The 15,355-nt window shown below is 33.0% G+C and overlaps 1 protein-coding gene across 1 annotated transcript; it reads left to right on the top strand.

Moving 5' to 3' along the window:
- The first annotated feature begins 183 nt into the window (after positions 1 to 183).
- Positions 184 to 13,613, top strand: LOC130612402 (non-structural maintenance of chromosomes element 4 homolog A-like). Its single transcript, XM_057433707.1, has 10 exons — positions 184 to 300; positions 6,501 to 6,642; positions 7,446 to 7,526; positions 9,150 to 9,280; positions 11,084 to 11,214; positions 11,542 to 11,638; positions 11,987 to 12,166; positions 12,259 to 12,307; positions 12,654 to 12,742; positions 13,253 to 13,613. Exons 2-10 carry the CDS (start codon positions 6,516 to 6,518, stop codon positions 13,319 to 13,321), a joined length of 954 nt encoding a protein of 317 aa, XP_057289690.1. The 5' UTR covers positions 184 to 300; positions 6,501 to 6,515; the 3' UTR covers positions 13,322 to 13,613.
- The last annotated feature ends 1,742 nt before the right edge of the window (positions 13,614 to 15,355 follow it).

Raw genomic sequence — 15,355 nt, 5'->3', positions numbered from 1 at the left:
AATGTTCGTCTCGCTGTCGATATGCAAAATTGAGTTTTCCCCCTAAAGGTTACCTGTGTCGTCTTTCTGCTACTCGTGTTTAAAAAATCTCGCCTTCTCTTATCAAAAGTAAGATAAGAAAAAAATAAATAGCGAGTTTGTTTACTCCTGATGTTTCATAGATGCTGTTTTCGGTTTTGGTGTATGTTTCACATAAAATCATCTGGCGGGAAATTATGGACATGAGACGTGTGCAAAAATCGTTCATCAAAGCGAAACAAAATAACGATTTTGGAGATTGATATCTAGCTCAGTGTGTTGGTAAGAAAATGTCACATATTTAAAATTGTAGCTGGCAGGTTAACCACTAGCTATTGTATGTGTTTTACTACAATAGTACTTTAAGGTGTACAAGGTATATAACTAGCAAACGCTATTTCCATGGATCTTCCTTTGTGAATCGTTTACTAAAAATAAACACACATGATAAATAAAAAAGAAAATATTTTTTTTAAGAACATATACAAAAGTATTTTAATTTGAAAAACGAAAAAAGTGTATTATATATATTTTAATTTTATCATTTTATGTATAGCTATAGCTACTGATGATGGCATAAGCCAAGAAGCTTTTACATTTTATTTTTAATAAAATATATATTTTTAAAATACATTTACATAGCTAAAAAATTTATTACAACATGTATTATATATGTAACATGCTTTATTTAATATTTTATATGTTTATGTCAACATAATGTAAATGTGACATAAGAAAGATATGCCTACTTACTTTATTTACTTAATAAACCAGACATCACAAATGGTCGTAGAGTCACCCGACCCACCGATTCAATTGTTTTCTCAAGATGATGACATAGGGGATTGAAATCAACACTTGTGAAAGGTTATGTAAAATGAAAAGATGAGCATGTCCTTCCATATAGTTTTAGGAGAAAATTTTCTAGTTTAGCTTAAGATTAATTAAGATACTTGTATTTCTTATTTGATCAAAGGTTTTTAGGGGGAGTTTGATTGGAAAACGTTTGTGTGTTCACTCAACTGAAAGTTGTACCACAAGACATTCTGACTGGGATAATGATAACTGTGTAACTGTCATGTGATTGTATTGCTTGTATAACATTGACTCATATTATGTTTGTATAATGTGTTTTGGTAGTATTTCGCATAGGCCAGAGGCACTAACGTGTAGTTTCCATCTTACATGAATGTCTATATTTTTCATAATTTTTCTGTAACAAAGTCTACAAAACATTACCTATAAAATTGTTCTGTAATTTAACAAACTTTGATGTTAAAACAATATTAACGTCAAAGGAAAGTATATTAAGATTAGTGAAGCCATTGCATTGCATTTTTAAATATAAGGCTAAATAACTTGAAACAGCTGGAAGTAACTGATGTCATCTCCTTCGTTGATTAAGGATTTTTTTAACTAGTGTAAAATAGTCTAAAAGAGACTTATTTGCTGGGGGTTTGGAGGGCATTTTGAGCCCCACCCCTGCCCAAAGAGGCCACTCACTTTAATGCCCTCTGAGGGCCAAAACAACCTTCTTATTTATGCATATGCACACACAACACAGCCAAATAAAGTTTTATATACTTTGCTACACAAAATTACTAATAAAGTTACATTTTTAAACAAATGTCTATGCATCTTCAGTCTTTTTCAGGAATATTTGAGTAGGTGTGCGATGATTCGCACATGTAAATCAAGTAACGCGTGCAATATAAAACGTACATACAATAAATGTTACGCATGAGATACGGGCTCTGAGGTTATTTTTGTTGCGCATTTATTTTGAGGTAGAAAATGGGCGACGTTTTAAAGCGTGAACACCAAACACGATGATCGAGCGTGTACTGGTATAGCGACTCTCTCAATCTTAACTTTCTTTTCTACATGTCCGAAATAGTATGCATGACTCTATATGCTGTCATTTTTGAATTTCTTGTTTATTTTTCAGGTCATCACAAGCAATAGGCAAAAAATATGCTTTGTTTTTAAATATTTTTATCCACATGGCTTAAATAAAACTCCAAAATTCATTCAGAAATTTCAGCTACACTTTAACAAAATTTCTATAGAAAAAATTATACCGCACGTGGGTTTTTTTAAAGGCATAAAGAAAAAAATCCATTAAATTCGGACCTGCTATGGTTTCCAATTTTTTTTGCTAAATAAAGAAATTATCTACAATTAAATCCATCATAAAATGGCAAATCCGCCGATAAGTGCATATTTGCAGACGAAGGTGAACGCCGACGGACATAAATCTCTTTTGCCTGACCCCTTCGTCGTTGGTAACCAGGTCTTACCAAGAAATCCAGCCATGCGGTTCTTAACTAATGCGGAGGTGAACGCCGACGGAGCACGGATGAAGCAAGTCTGCAAATATGCACTTACAGGCGGAATAGACATTTTATCATGGATTTAATGGATGCAAGTGTTATTTAAACAACTTTAAAAACGAAACCCACGTGCTGTTGTCTCTATAAATATACAAAGTTTTGGTATATATTTTTAACGAACTTAAAGATTATTTATACATCGCTGTCTGTTTCATAACTATCACTACTCTCGTTACTCTCTTCGTTGTCGCTGTTGCGTGTATCGTGATCCTTACCTGTTACTAGAACAGGTGTCTTCATGCTGACAAACCTCTTCTGCATGTATGAATCGACTGCGCTGTTTAAAATTTCTTCTTTCTCTCCATCACTCCACATAATACTTTCTTTTTTCCAAGATAAGAATGTAGATACTTCTCTGGAAATATTTTTTGTTTTTTTGAAGCAGAGGCCATCTTTCAATGAATGTCGCATGTACCTAATTTTACTGTGATTTTTAAATAAAGATGAACGCTCCCCCGTGGATACTTAGAACGTCGTTCGTTCGATTGAACGTTCAATTAGAACGTCTTTTGCTTGATTGAAGTAAACATGTTATGCTGCATTTTTCTCACCTGTTTTTTTTCACGTCACACAAAAAGGTTATTTGATCTTTGATCGACGGGTGGTTTATTTCATTCGAAACTGATGAATCAAATAAATTTATTAATCCAACTCACAAAAAAAAGAAAAGAAAGTAAACATAAAATAAACATGTCACTAACTAAAATTATTCAAGCAGCAGAAAAATTGCGGTGCCTTTCGACTCGTAATAATGATCGACAAGAATGTATATCGTATTAAAAGAAGTCCAGAAGTTCTCTCTCCAAAACGACACAGCAGGCAATAAGTAAGCCCTGCCCTCGGTTTTGTGAGAAGAAATGTTCTGCAAAGACTCTCAATTGAGTTTCCTGTACAGTTCTGCTTTGCATTAAACTGTGCCTGTTACAAGCATTTTTGAAGTATGTCACCGGCGACTTTTGCGATATTCAACTTAATAATGCCCTGACCTTCGGTTCGTAAATAGCATTTCCATTTGTCATCGTCTTAAGGAGATCAATACAAGGGTAATGAATAAATTTTTTGCCAGCTGAAAAACAAAAAAAAATATTGTCGACGCAATGCCGACGCAAAACATTTGAAATGTATCTCACGTCAGCAATTTTAATGAAGGTGGGTATTTAATAGAAATACATTTTAGAGATACATTTTAACGCGGAAGAACAATTATGTATTGGGTAAAGTTTGGGTAAGGGATTACTCTAAAATAGCTCAGTTCTGCTTGGCGTGTGTACGAAGTAGAACGAGGCGTGTGATAAAGAGCACACCCGAATTTCACATGGCGTGTGCGGAGGCGTGCGCGTGCGATCGCACGCCATTCATGACCAAGACTGCTTGTAAGTCATTAACCTGCGCGTAATAAACAAAAGATTATCGAAGAAAAAATAGCTTATTATAAATGCGCTTAACTATTGTTAAATAGTGTTAACATAACTATTCCCAATGGCATAATTGCAAATGTTATCAACTCTATCAATGTGACACGAAGAGCCATTGTTTAATATTTTTATTAAACAAAAGTTTTGCGTGGTAACTAAATAAACTAGCGAGAAGGCATTATTGGTTGCGCGGGTTAAATAAAGCTTTTAAGCGATAGAAATTATTATGTTTTAACAAAGATTGAAACTTTAATTTTGATAGAAAAGCTTTTTTAGATCGTGTTTTAGACGTTTAAGAACGAAAAACGGCGATAGAAATGTTTTTTAGATTGCATTTTCAAAATTTAAGAACAAAAAGCGGCGATAGAAATGTTTTTTTAGATCGCATTTCAAAAGTTTAAAAACGAAAAACGGGGATAGAAAAGTTTTGTTAGATCGCATTTTAAAAGTTTAAAAACAAAAAACAGCAATAGAAATGTTTTTTTAGATCGTATTTTAAAAGTTTAATAACGAAGAGCGGCGATAGGAAAGCTCCGTTAGATAGTGTTTTAAGTATTTAAAATGTTATCAACTCTATCAATGTGACACGGCGGGCCATTGTTTGAAAGTTTTATAAAATAAAAGATTTGCGCGAAAACTAAATAGACGGCGAGATGCATTGTTTAAATCTTTTAAGAGATAGAGCTGTTGCGCGCTAGAAAAAACAAAGACAATGTTTTTAACAATAAAATGTAGCGTGATACTATAAAACGTCAAAAGTTATATTTTTAGATTTTTTCTTTCTTCGGTATTAAAATTTAATTTGTTTTGGAAATCTTATCGCAAAGGGTAAAGTCCCGAACGTAGGGTTTTTCCGTTTGCGTTGCTAAACGTTGCTTTTTATAAAAAGAACTTTTAAAAGTTTCGCATGTGAAAAAATATGTTTCGACGATAAAGAAATATTACTCAACGTTTTAAAAGTAGCATTAGTTTTTTTTTAAATATTTAGATCATTGGATTTGTTGTTTTTTAAAAGAGCTTGTGTTTTTTAAATAAATCGAGATTAAAATTGCGGTACTATAATTAGTTTCGTTATTAAAAAAAATAAAAATTCAATGGCCTTCGCGTTTAATTTATTCTCGCGCAGAGTATTGTTTTTAAACAATGTTTCTTGCTATGCTTTTGTTTATAACACGAAGCAATTATTTTTGCGCAATTTAAAAAGAACTCGCTATCCTATTGTTTTTTTAATGAAAGCAATTATTTTTGCAAGTTGAGCGTACACGTACGCTTACATCTGGATTGTACTGTAAGTCAGGAGTCGGTGAATTAGCTGAGATGGTCAGGTCAGCTATGAATAAGCCTGCTTGTGGATTAAAAGGACCAGGACTATTCATTAGTTTCTGAGATCTAAAAGTGTCCGACCAAGTCGGAAATCTGTCACACGTTTTGCCATCGCACGCTACAAAATGGATTTTATTGGTTGATTTTAAAAACTCAATATTTATTTTTCAGGCGTGTGATTAATCACACGCCTGAAATGATTTCAGGCGTGCGCGTGCGATAGATAAATAGTTAAATTTAAAATAGATAGATAAATAGTTAAATTGGCTTTTGGATCTTCTCAATCTTTTTGAATTTGCCGACCTTAAGAAAATCTTTGAAATTGGAGATGTTTTTGAAGATGGTATAGGTGAAAATAAAAAATTGTAAAAGGTTTATTTTAATATTTACGTACTTGTTTACTGTCTTACTGAAATAACGATACTAGTAACGATACTACTAACAGGATCTTAAAGCACAGGCTTTATGTCAACATTACTTTATCTATCTGTGAACTATGTGTGCAAACATGCCTTTCCTAGTGTTTGTTAATGCTAGAAAATACCAAAATTTCTGACAGATTACAGTACAGGAAAACCCTAAATGTGCGCAATTGACAGAAAAAATCAGTTGATGCTAATGTAAACCTTGACAATGGGTAATGAGCTCAAATATGTCGACTAAGTTTACAGGACTCTTTATAAGTCACTAATACAAAACACTTTTTTCTCAATGTTTTATTATCTGTGACAAAATTTAATTTACAAATTTATATGAGTGCACATTGTCCTAGACTATGTCAATGTGTGTAGTAGTTCTTTATACATTTTATCTTCTGGTTTTTCTTATCTTGTGGTTATCTCTGCAATAATTAAAATAAACTAGTCTCACCCGTCATTTTTATACCGCATTGCGTGCCTCTCGCTATTGCGCAACTAAGCTACCATTTTGCGTGACAGACAGACAGACAGACAGACGTATACGGGTATTATAATGTAGATATATAATTTTATAATATACTTTTTTCGGTTAATTTCTACTGTCATCTCTTTCCAATTATATTTGATTGTTGAAAAAATACAGGAATGTTATTTTTGTCAAAAAAAATCTTGTTTGTTGCTTTTTATTTCTCCCAACCAAATTCTTGAACAGGAATATTGTGTCTCACAGCAGTGAACATGGCTTAGAGAGAGTGTTTTATTATGCAAGATGTAGTATTCTATATTTTTATGTATAATTGCTTAACAAATATACAATAAGTAAGAAATATATATATATGAATACATACACAGAAAAAATAATTTGTGAAACTCTGGATTACCTTTGTATCATCTACAGAAAATGTATAAACATTCTTCTTCTTACATATTAGTATATAAAACTGACAATGGAAGACAATGAGAATGAAACCACAGAAAATATGGACGGTTTAAATGAAGAAAGTGAGTACGATGACCCTCTTGTACGCAGAAAAGTCCGAGCTGATTATCGAATGTTGCACAATGATATTGAAGGTATAGTATTTTGTATAAATGTGCCATGTTTTATTAATTTTTCGTAAAACAGTAAATGCCAATTATAGTTCAAATAGTCAAATGATAAATTAAGAAAAATCATTATGAAAAAGATCACTTTAAATTAAAATTTATATTCAACTTTATATTTTTAAGCCCATTACAAGGTTACTATGTCATTCCTGTGCTTATCTCCAAAATTTTCAGACTCACTATAATTTGGACGTTTTTAATGTTCACATACTAAGTTTGTGTACTGTGGAAGTGTGTTGCAGCTATCTAAATTTATTTAAATCTAGGGTGTGAAATTACCAGACTTGCAGAGATATACACCCTAAACTTTATAACCAAATTTTACTGGTATGTTTACTCATTACAATTAAAATCAAACCTATGCATACAGTAAAACAGGGTGGCCACAGGTCTCATTAAGGTAACAAAAAATGCATATATCTGAGTAAGGTGCATATTGAAGAATTTATACATTTTGTCACAAGTGTAAACAAAGAAGTAAAACATCTCCCTTTTTTGTTTGAATCTAGATACTTTCTTGGAATCTGTATAAGTGCTCAAGTTTAAGAAAATTCAAATACTCTTTTGATATGGTGAAACAAACATTTTTATACTGCATTCAATACTGCATTTGGCAAAGGGGATTTTTCCACAGGCTTATGGACTAGACTAAAACGAATTACATGAGACAATTTTAATTGTTGCCATGACATAAAAAGTATGACAGAGCAAGTTTTAGAGTGGCTTTTACCATGACACTTTAAAGTAAACTTGCTTCTTTCTTTCTTTAGAACAAGGTGAAGAAGTAATTCATCCAGATTCAACAAAATTGATGCAATACTTTGAGAAAGGAGAAGCCTTGTTTCAAAAAGGTATTTCCCTTAACATCATTGTACGTCGTGTGTTACCTTTGACTTCAAGTCATGTTAGCCTTGTTTTTAAATGAAAAACAGGAAGTGCTGAAATGTAAAAAAATCATGAATTCTAAAATGCTAAATAGTCCTTAGTATTTCTTTTAAATGTAGTTCTGTGGAAATAATGATTAAAAGTATGAGGGGTATAAATTGAACACAGCAAATTCGAATCACAGCAAACTCAAATATTTTGACATACTTGCTTAATTAATATGACCAAAAAATTTTGGGTTCTACCTGTTATTGGTTTTTCAAATCATTAGACATTGCTTTTAAAACCACCATAGTAAGTGGGTAATTTTTGCGTGGACTAATTTTCTCTGACAATATCGTCAGGTTATTTGGCATGGATTTTATAAAATTTTTGCAGATTGAAATAAAAAAAACAAAAGTTGTAGAAACTTTTTTCTAAAACATGCAGAACAAAGTTTTTTAATATAAGAAATTAATTGCCAAAGGTGATGACCATTTTCGACATCTAGTTTATTTTGTTTCCAGCAACTTTTTGACTCACCATCCCAATGAAAGAAGAGACAAAATAACCATAGAATGAGGTTGACTATGTACAATGTTTATCAAATTTTGTGTACAATCAATCTGTTGACATTTCATGTTAATTTAATTTTGTATGTGACGGTTTTTTCAACATTTAATTTCTCAGTCAGTATTTACTTAAGTATTTCACATTTAAAACCATCAAAACCACAAAATTTAATCTATCACCCCCTTAATTTTAAAAGGGCCTAAGTCTACTTACCCTCCAATTTTAAAAAGGCTTGGGGCCAAGTAACCCTTAGTTTTAAAGGAGGTCAAAGTAGAAATGCTGATCTAATAATCATAATGAGCATGAACCTTTCACGGAGTGTTGTTTTTAATTCAAACATTTTGTCACCACTTAAATCAATTCTCCTGATTTTTCTGGTTCTAATTCAACATATACATTTCCCCCAATCTTTATAATTCTAATCCAGTATATATAATACAGAATTTTTTTATAGGGGCCAAACAAGGGCTAAGGTCACATCAAGTAGGGTTAAGCAGGCCTATCAATAAGGGGAGAGCGATTGTTCTTTCTCACTCAAAGACTCACTCAATTCTGAGAAATGGGAAACTAACTGAGCCATTAATTGTTCCCCCAAGTTTGTCTGGCTGAGCAATATCAATTCATCTCACATGAATGAATGTTATCTTTCTTATTATTTGCAGTAACAAATAACCAAAGTATATAAGAAAGATAAGTTGATAAAATATGCGTTTATAAAGTTATTTTATTTATTCAGGTTGCTCTCCCAAATATTGTAATCTTGGGCAAGTGATTTGTTGCTTAGGTGTTATTTGTTGTTATTCTTATTAATAGGCTTGGTGAAGAGTATGTTAAAAAAATTAAATTTAGCTTGACTAGTTTCAAAACTTAGCTAGTGATGAATTTTTTTTATTTGAAAATAAAAAGCTATTTGTTTAGTAAATTATTTGTCATTATAATAGTTAGCCTGCTATAATGACAAATAAAATTCAAATTAATAAGAGGTTTGGTAAGATACCTAAATGTTTAAGTCTTACCCAGTTACCTTTGTGGTTTAGTACGGCACCCACGCGAAGCTGTCCAAGATTCCACGTTTCTGTTAACACTAACAAAAAAAAGCAGGGAACAAGCACAGCACCTAAAAACAGATGTTGTATCATTTGATAACTGTACATTCGCAGAAAAATTAGTAAGTCTTGTTTTCTGTTTTTATTCATTGTAACTCCAGTTTACATGGTAAGTCTGGTTTACATGGTAAGTCTGGTTTTCATGGTAAGTCTGGTTTACATTGTAACTCTGGTTTACATGGTAAGTCTGGTTTACATGGTAAGTCTGGTTTACATGGTAAGTCTGGTTTACATTGTAACTCCAGTTTACATGGTAAGTCTGGTTTACATAGTAAGTCTGGTTTACATGGTAAGTCTGGTTTACATGGTAACTCCGGTTTACATTGTAACTCTGGTTTACATGGTAAGTCTGGTTTACATTGTAACTCTGGTTTACATGGTAAGTCTGGTTTACATGGTAAGTCTGGCTTACATGGTAAGTCTGGTTTACATTGTAACTCCAGTTTACATGGTAAGTCTGGTTTACATGGTAAGTCTGGTTTACATTGTAACTCCGGTTTACATTGTAACTCTGGTTTACATGGTAAGTCTGGTTTACATTGTAAGTCTAGTTTACATGGTAACTCCGGTTTACATTGTAACTCTGGTTTACATTGTAACTCCGGTTTACATGGTAAGTCTGGTTTACACTGATTATTTTTAATACATAAACCACCTAAAACACATGTTGAGAATACTGCCTAAATTTCTGAAACAGGGAAATGAGAGAACATATGAAGTTAGTTGAAAACAAGGTTTCTAAAACTTTAGGAGTCTTGCTAGTTTTGACTTAAACAAGAACTTTTTACGAAACATATAACTTATGCAATGCTATTTAAATTATGCGAACGTTGCATAGGTTAAAAAACTGCACAATTAGCAAACACAAGATTTTCATGTAACAATTTTGTTCGGCCAAAAATCATATCTAGTATAACAAGATTTCCAATATCAACCCGAGGTCCAAAACTTTAAAGCATGCTTTTAAATAATGAGATGGAAAGAATTCTGTCTGCAAAACAATTTAAAATTGCATTAAGAAATCAGCTGTTTAAAGTAGTAAGGAACAAATCTTTTAAATTTAACTATTTAACATAACATTTAACATTTTAATTTACATTTTTAATTGTCAATTTCTACTTGGTATAGCTCTTTTAATGATGGCTAAATGAGGTGTAAGATGATAAGACTGCATAGTTTTCTATTTACTCCTGTCATTTTATTGTATGTACATCTGTAATTTTAATATAATTAATGTTATTTTTTTGGGCGAAAAAAATATACATATATATCCTTTAAAGAGTTGCCTTAGCTGCAATACAGGATTATTTTGAATATTAATTACAATAAACAACAAAATCTTTGTCAAGTTATAAGTCCCCAAGAAAGTTTAATCTTGGCGACTAATGAGGCAAAAAATTTATGTCAATCAATTTACCTTTATAATATCTATGCACTATAAAAGTGTAAATGCACATCCCTTAACAGGTCTAAAATTACTGATGACAGAAAATGTCAAAATTTGCTATCACTTAAATATGACATCATAATTTACGCAGCATAATTAAATCTGAAATTCTTTAAATGTGAATATCTTCAGAACGAAAAGGGTTTTTTAAAAATTTAAAAAGCCTTGTTAAACAACTTTTTAATCTCTATAAAATAAGTGCAACATCGGTTAAGGGTAAACTTTTCTTGAAAAACAAACTTGATTGTTTTGTTTACAGTATTTAAAAAATTATGTAAATTTATCTTAAAGATTAATCTGTCGATGTAAACCTAGCCTAAGTACAAACCCCAGGTGAGAAGTGATTTTATGAAAATAAAAAAGATTTATTGACAGAAAAACAAAGTTAGCCTACTTATAGCACGTTTTTAAATTTTAGATATCTTATGTGAATGGAAGACATGTAACGAGTGATGACAAAGAGGACGTGGACCTTAGTAATGATGCTTGGAAGAAGTTGGGTGATCGTGCAGCATCATGTTTCAAAACCACACCCAAGTTTGATTTCCTGTAAGCTCTCCATCCCCCCCCCCCCCCCCCCCCCCTACTAAATAAAACACTATAGTTCAGTATTTTTTTTTTCGCTTATTATTTGGCCAATGGTCTGTTGTTTGATGCAAGCCAGTAATTTTAAACCTCTATTTCTTTTTCCTTTTTCTTCTACAATCGTTTAGCCCATGTGAAAAACTTTCTAGCAAATGAATACTTACTATTACTGTGCGTATAGTGTTTTAAAAATCCACTTTAAGCCAATTGGCTAAAATTTAGGGGTATGAAGCATTTTTACCTTTAACATTGCGAAAATTATCAGAGTTTATTAAATGCGTTTGATCGTAGATTGGGTCCTTTGGTCATTGAAGTTGTTGTCAAGGAGAAAAGAGTTGCGGAAAGACGACAAAAAGTTCCAGAAGGAGAAGTTTTAAAGCTAAAGCAGGTATGAAATGTATAAATTTTAATGGAGAAACGGTGTTGCAAAATTATTCTAGCAAAATTTACGTAGTGTTAAACCGTTGTTCATCTTCAAGGTAATCTATGACGTCACTTTGCTGCATGTTTTTTTCCTTTCAATGGACCTTAATAATTGTAAAAAAACTGTCTTCTCGTATACCAATGTCAGTCTAGAAAAAAACTGTTTCGGCCTTACCTTACCACGTAACCTAGGGTAAAGGAGAAGTGTGGTTGGTCAAGATTTTTTGACAAAAACAATCAACAAGATGTATGAGAAAATGTAAAAACAAATTTATTTTTCTTGCTTGTAAATTTTCCCTTATTTAAATTTCAGATTGATAGTGTGGAGAAACAAGAAGAAGCCACAACAAAGGAGGTCGAGAGGGTCTACAAATTGTTAAAGAAAGCCACCCAAGGTGGGAAAAGTCCAGTTTGTTTGTTCCGATTCATAATTAACCCAGACTCATTTGGACAGACGATCGAAAATTTGTTCCATTTCTCTTTTTTGGTCAAGGTAATACCCGTCGTATTTTTTTGTGTGTGATTTTTTAGGTGTTGTTTTTCCCTTATTTCTACCTCTTCAAATACGTTTTTTTCTGTTTTAAGGATGGCCGTGTGATAGTTGACCTGGATGAGGATGAGCTGCCAATTGTCAGTAAGTTTTGGACGAGTTAACTTAGAAAGATTTGCTCTAATTGATATGTTAAGGTTTGGTAGAACTTCAGTTTACGAAAAGAACTTTACCATATTTCGAAGGGTTGTAGATGTGAATTTCTTACAGAAAATCGGCTTTTCTGTACTAAATTTGTTAAATTTAACTCTTTTTTGACGTTTTGACGGAAAAGGTTTAATCAAGAGGCGGACAAGTTTTTTTTTAAAAAAAAAAAACAGGTTTAAAAATCGGTAGGGATGATCTTAAGAGAAGAAGAAATTTCTGTTACAATAGTTGAATTGTAACTTAAATTATGGGAAACAAGTGATTCTTTTATTTCGTTTATTAGACCTTCATAAAGAATACAGAGAAAAAGATTACGAAGAAATCGTCTCTCGAAAACAAGTCGTCATGCCGCTAAACATGCGTGATTGGAAGGTAAAGTCATTTTGACCTTAAACTAACTGGGGACCTAAAACTTTGTTCTAGGTAAGGGGCCAAATGGCTCACAAGGTCAAACGGCTCACAAGGTCAAACTTTAGAAATGCGAAAATTAAACATTCTAGTCAACGCATACTATTTTTTATTTTTGATTTTAAGTACATTGAAATTTTTCCATCTTAATGGCGCGCGATAAGTTAAGGCAAGGTTTAAGCGACTCGTGCACGGTATATTCTGTACGTTTTTCCGTGATTTTTTATTCCCGAAATTACATGTTTAAAAGAACAGTTCTATTATGCACAGTTTTGGTGGCCGCACTAAAATTAATGTTTTTTTGTCGCATTGTCGTTTATTTGAAGTGTTTTTGAAGATTACAGCTTTCAATATCTTGCGATATAAAAGACGGCCGTCTGTCGTGGCTTATTCTTGTTTAAAAATAGTGGAACAATTTGACTGCGCGCTCTTGTTTCGTAGACTTTAATGTTGCCTCTACTTGTGCTATTTTAGGAACTTATCGACGTATATGGTATCACGGAATCTATGATACCGACGAGAAAATCCGTACTGTCAACCTAAGAAACATGGTGATAACCCACTATTCATGATGTTCTCTCCACCTGGATTGAAATTCAGAGGGCGTCGCATACGGCGTGATCCTATGTTCATTCTTGTAACGATACCATTAAGAGAAACGGACTGAAAAACCGTTTACGAGCAACTTACAAGAAACTTACGAGCAACTTACGAGTAACTTGCGATAACGATTATTTTTAAAACTAACAGTGTGGGACGGAGGTTTTCCTCTAGAAAATTAATTTATATTTTTATAGTCGCTTTTTGAAGATACAATATATTTTTACTTGTGTTATGGCTGGCGTTGTAAATTAACAGTTTGAAACAGTTGAAGCGTCGCCACAAGCTCAACCAGATATGATTACTTTAAACGGAGAAAGCTTCGCAAGTCCAAAAACACGCGAAAGTGTTTTTTTTTAGATAAATTTTCGCAAATCCAAGAACTGCGACATCTGAATTTGGAAAGTTTTCTCTAGATAAACTTTTCGCGATTTGTAATTTTGTTTTCGGATACACGCTGAAAGAATGGTTTACCTTTGGCGTCGCAAGAATTTATTTGCAGAAAAAAATAAGGTACAAATAAGCAATTCCACATCTTACAAATAGATAAGCCCTTTTAATAATATTAGAAAAAGGGAGAAAAGTCTTTTCCAGAGACTGTTGTTATGTTGTTATGGATTAATTTCTTTAAAATGCGTGCAGGGTGGCTACTACTAATTCAAACTCCTGAAAGTAACCGTTGGAAAATGGTAGAATGGTAAAACTCCTCCGCTTTTTTAGTCATCATGTTATGAGAATTTCTTTTTCAATGAAATTTCTGTTTTTGTCGAATGAAAGTACTCCTGGAAAAAGGTCAGGAAAATCGTTAAAGGGACTACGAACCGGTTAAAATGCTCACATTCCGTATATTCCCCGCACCTATTAAAAATCCGGCAAACTTGTTTTGCGCAATGGAACAGACCAGCGCACTTTGCTCGCTGGTCAATATTTTTTTTTGAAAAGTATTTTACTAAGAAATATTGCAGTGAGACTAATTCTGGATGAAAACATGACCAAGGCTGGTGAACAAAAAAAATCTAGATATATCTATATGTTCGAGTCTGTAAATTATACACATGTCGGAAAAATAGCCGGTTTGTTTTAGCGGCCATCAGCTCGACTTTCGTGTAAACAGTCGTTCCGTAGCCCTTTTAAGGCGGTTCCCTTAGAAAAAAACTATAAACTCGCCTTATAATTGTCTTTTCTGAGGATACTTGATGAGGATATCGTAGTATGTGACAGTACGACGAAATTAAGTCAAGAATTTAATTGATTGGTTGCCATGATTACCCGTTGCTAGGAAAAATATAGGCAAAATATGCCATTTTGCTGCTCGACGCCTAACCAAGTAACAACATGCGCTATTTCAAGCGCCTTTTTGGTCGCGTATGTTCCTCAAGGGTCACGTGTAGGATTAGGTGAAACGCATTTTCGTAAGGCTGACTCGTCTTCCAGAGAACTGATGCGGTAATTTTTGGACGAAAGAAAAGCTAAAACAGGGCGAAACTGGCAATACCTCGACAAAATAACTGAAAAGCAAAACTTCGAATTGAAAATCGGTTTCATTTAAACACTAAGTGGTACTAATGCCTGCAATGACAGAAGAAATTGCTTTGTGACTGCTTGTGCAACAATACGTTTCACATTGTGGAACTGTAATTAATTGCCTTGCGAGGCTCGAAAGTGGCATCCTAGCGATTTTCAGGCGTTAAACATGGAACAAGATGCAGCAAGCTCCCTAAAAATGACAAAAATGGTCGGTCGCTATGGGCGTTGCTATGCAGCTTTTTTTCGCTTGGTTGCGTAAAGTGCCGGATTACACAATATAAACCGAAATTTAACACTGTATTCTAAGATGAATTTTTGGTCTGAAAACAGGTAAAAGAATATCCTTGAATTTTGGACATTTCTAGGGGAACCACCTTAAATACTCTTGGCATCATTATCGGTTATACAGTAAACTTTTTGTAATTCGACTCCCTGTATTTCGAACAATTT

Source organism: Hydractinia symbiolongicarpus, chromosome 10, assembly GCF_029227915.1.
Source record: "Hydractinia symbiolongicarpus strain clone_291-10 chromosome 10, HSymV2.1, whole genome shotgun sequence".
In the NCBI taxonomy this organism is placed as follows: Eukaryota; Metazoa; Cnidaria; class Hydrozoa; order Anthoathecata; family Hydractiniidae; genus Hydractinia; species Hydractinia symbiolongicarpus.
Note: the sequence above shows the minus strand (reverse complement) of the source record. Positions and strands in the feature narration are given on the sequence as shown.

Bases quoted from the DNA above. Each gene is read 5' to 3' on its own strand.
- LOC130612402 (XM_057433707.1), top strand. From the start codon at position 6,516: ATGGAAGACAATGAGAATGAAACCACAGAAAATATGGACGGTTTAAAT. The intron at 7,527-9,149 runs GTATTTCCCTTA...TTTGTGGTTTAG, and splicing joins AGAAGCCTTGTTTCAAAAAG to TACGGCACCCACGCGAAGCT. The intron at 12,308-12,653 runs GTAAGTTTTGGA...TTCGTTTATTAG, and splicing joins GGATGAGCTGCCAATTGTCA to ACCTTCATAAAGAATACAGA.